Source organism: Diceros bicornis, chromosome 31 (genome assembly GCF_020826845.1).
Source record: "Diceros bicornis minor isolate mBicDic1 chromosome 31, mDicBic1.mat.cur, whole genome shotgun sequence".
In the NCBI taxonomy this organism is placed as follows: Eukaryota; Metazoa; Chordata; class Mammalia; order Perissodactyla; family Rhinocerotidae; genus Diceros; species Diceros bicornis.
Window position 1 is genome coordinate 18,874,379 of NC_080770.1, and position 1,959 is coordinate 18,876,337.

At 38.3% G+C, this 1,959-nt stretch overlaps 1 protein-coding gene across 1 annotated transcript; it reads right to left on the reverse strand.

The window, feature by feature from the left end:
• Positions 1-250: 250 nt before the first annotated feature.
• LOC131395681 (olfactory receptor 5G25-like) lies at positions 251-1,195 on the reverse strand. The gene has a single exon (XM_058527522.1). The coding sequence runs from the start codon at positions 1,193-1,195 to the stop codon at positions 251-253; it is 945 nt and encodes a 314-aa protein (XP_058383505.1).
• Between the last annotated feature and the right edge of the window lie 764 nt (positions 1,196-1,959).

Genomic DNA, 1,959 nt, shown 5'->3' on the forward strand with positions numbered 1-1,959 from the left:
CGTATCCTTGTCACAAATCTTGAGAATACCCTTTAAAGTTTTGGGGATGATAATCTCAGATTAAAGTTCTAAAACTCATTCCTGCTGAATGAGAAATGAGTAAATCAAAATGAGAAAATTGTAACTCAAAGACATTAAGTGACTTTCCAATGAACAGAGTAATAAAAAGTAAATCTCAACGTAAATGCACATGTTCTTGCATCTTGCATATATATTAGCTCTCAATCTGTAGTACCAATGGTATTCAAGTTTACCTACCCATGAGAAACTTCTTTCTTTGAAATGCTCTTCTGAATGAATCCTTGACCTCTCTGTTTCTCAGGCTGTAGATGAGGGGATTCAACATGGGAATCACTGCTGTGTAGAACACAGAAACCACTTTGTTGATGTCCAGGGAGAAACTAAAATTTGGATGGACATAGATAAAGAAGAGTGTCCCATAAAGGATGGAGACTGCTGTCAGGTGTGAAGAGCAGGTGGAGAAAGCCTTGCTCCTCCCATCAGCAGAGTGAATCCTCACAACAGTGAAGACAATGTAAGTATAGGAGACCAAGATGATCACACCACTTAGTACTCCTAGAGCTCCAGCCAAGATGAAAAGTACAAATTGATTGACCTGAGTATCTGCACATGCCAGGGAGAGAACTGGAAGAAGGTCACAGAAAAAGTGATTGATGACATTGGGGCCACAGTAAGGCAGGTGAAAGGTGAAAGTTGTATGGGTCATGGCAATTAAAAGGCCCATGATATAAGGCCCTACCAGCAGCTGCACACAGACCTGCTTGGACATAGTGAGTGTATACAACAGGGGCTTACAGATGGCCACATACCGATCATATGCCATGGAAGCCAGCAGGAAGCACTCAACCAACTCAAACTGAAGGAAAAACCATAACTGAGCAGCACAACCCAAGAAAGAGATAACTTTTTTCTCCACAAAGATGTCAGTCAGCATCTTGGGACCAATGACAGAAGAGGAGCAGACATCCACAAAGGCCAAGTGACTGAGAAAAAAATACATGGGGCTGTGGAGTCTGGAGTCCATGCAAATGAGGGCGATTATCCCCAAGTTTCCCAGAAGACTGCAGAGATAAACCAAGAGAAATATCACAAAGAGGACAACCTGGTGATGGAAGCGATTTGTTAAGCCCACAAAAAAAAACTCAATCACCAAAGTTTGATTTCCATAATCCATTTCTCTGATTTAATCTGTCATGAGAAAGAGAAAAATGTTTCTTTGCAATCAATTCATAATTAAAGACTTCTTAATTTTAAATTTGTATTTAACTTCTATAGTTTTTTTCATTAAAAAGGATAGCCTGACACCTAACTCTCTTGAGTTCTACTCCTGGCAGTCATTCTATCTATCTGCAAACCATTTGTGTGATCCTAAGTCACTAAACCTCACAGGGCTCTTCTGTTTCTTCCTTGGAAACAGGATTCTTGAATAGAGTCATAGAATTTTAACCTAGAAGTAAACATTGGAGATTTTCTAAGGTAAGTCCTCTAACCACACCAAGTTATATTTCTAAAATTATTTACCTTGGAACCAAGGACATTTTAGGAAACACTTCATTGAAAAAGGCACTATGAGAATTCAACTAATTCAGATTGATACCTGTTCTCACTACAGAGTAAGGGTAAACAGGTGTTAGTAATGTAACTTCTTCCCCAATTCCCTTAGATTCTGTAACAATAGTTAATTGAGTTATCTAAAAGATAAGTTCTGATGTCTAAAGAAGGAGGGCAAACTGAGACAAGAGAAGTTAGCTTTGGAACTGGGATGAAAATCCTGAATAGTTATCCTTTCTGACTTCATTTTCAAAACACCTATGTTTCCTCATATCAATGTTGTATATACTGATTAATGTAGTCAAACTCCACCAAATTTTTAAGTCCATCAAAGAAAGACCAGTTCTTAAATATTGAGTAATTGTTGTGACCCAATTTGTGTATAGG

Coding starts and splice junctions, on each gene's coding strand:
- LOC131395681 (XM_058527522.1), bottom strand. CDS start 1,195: ATGGATTATGGAAATCAAACTTTGGTGATTGAGTTTTTTTTTGTGGGC.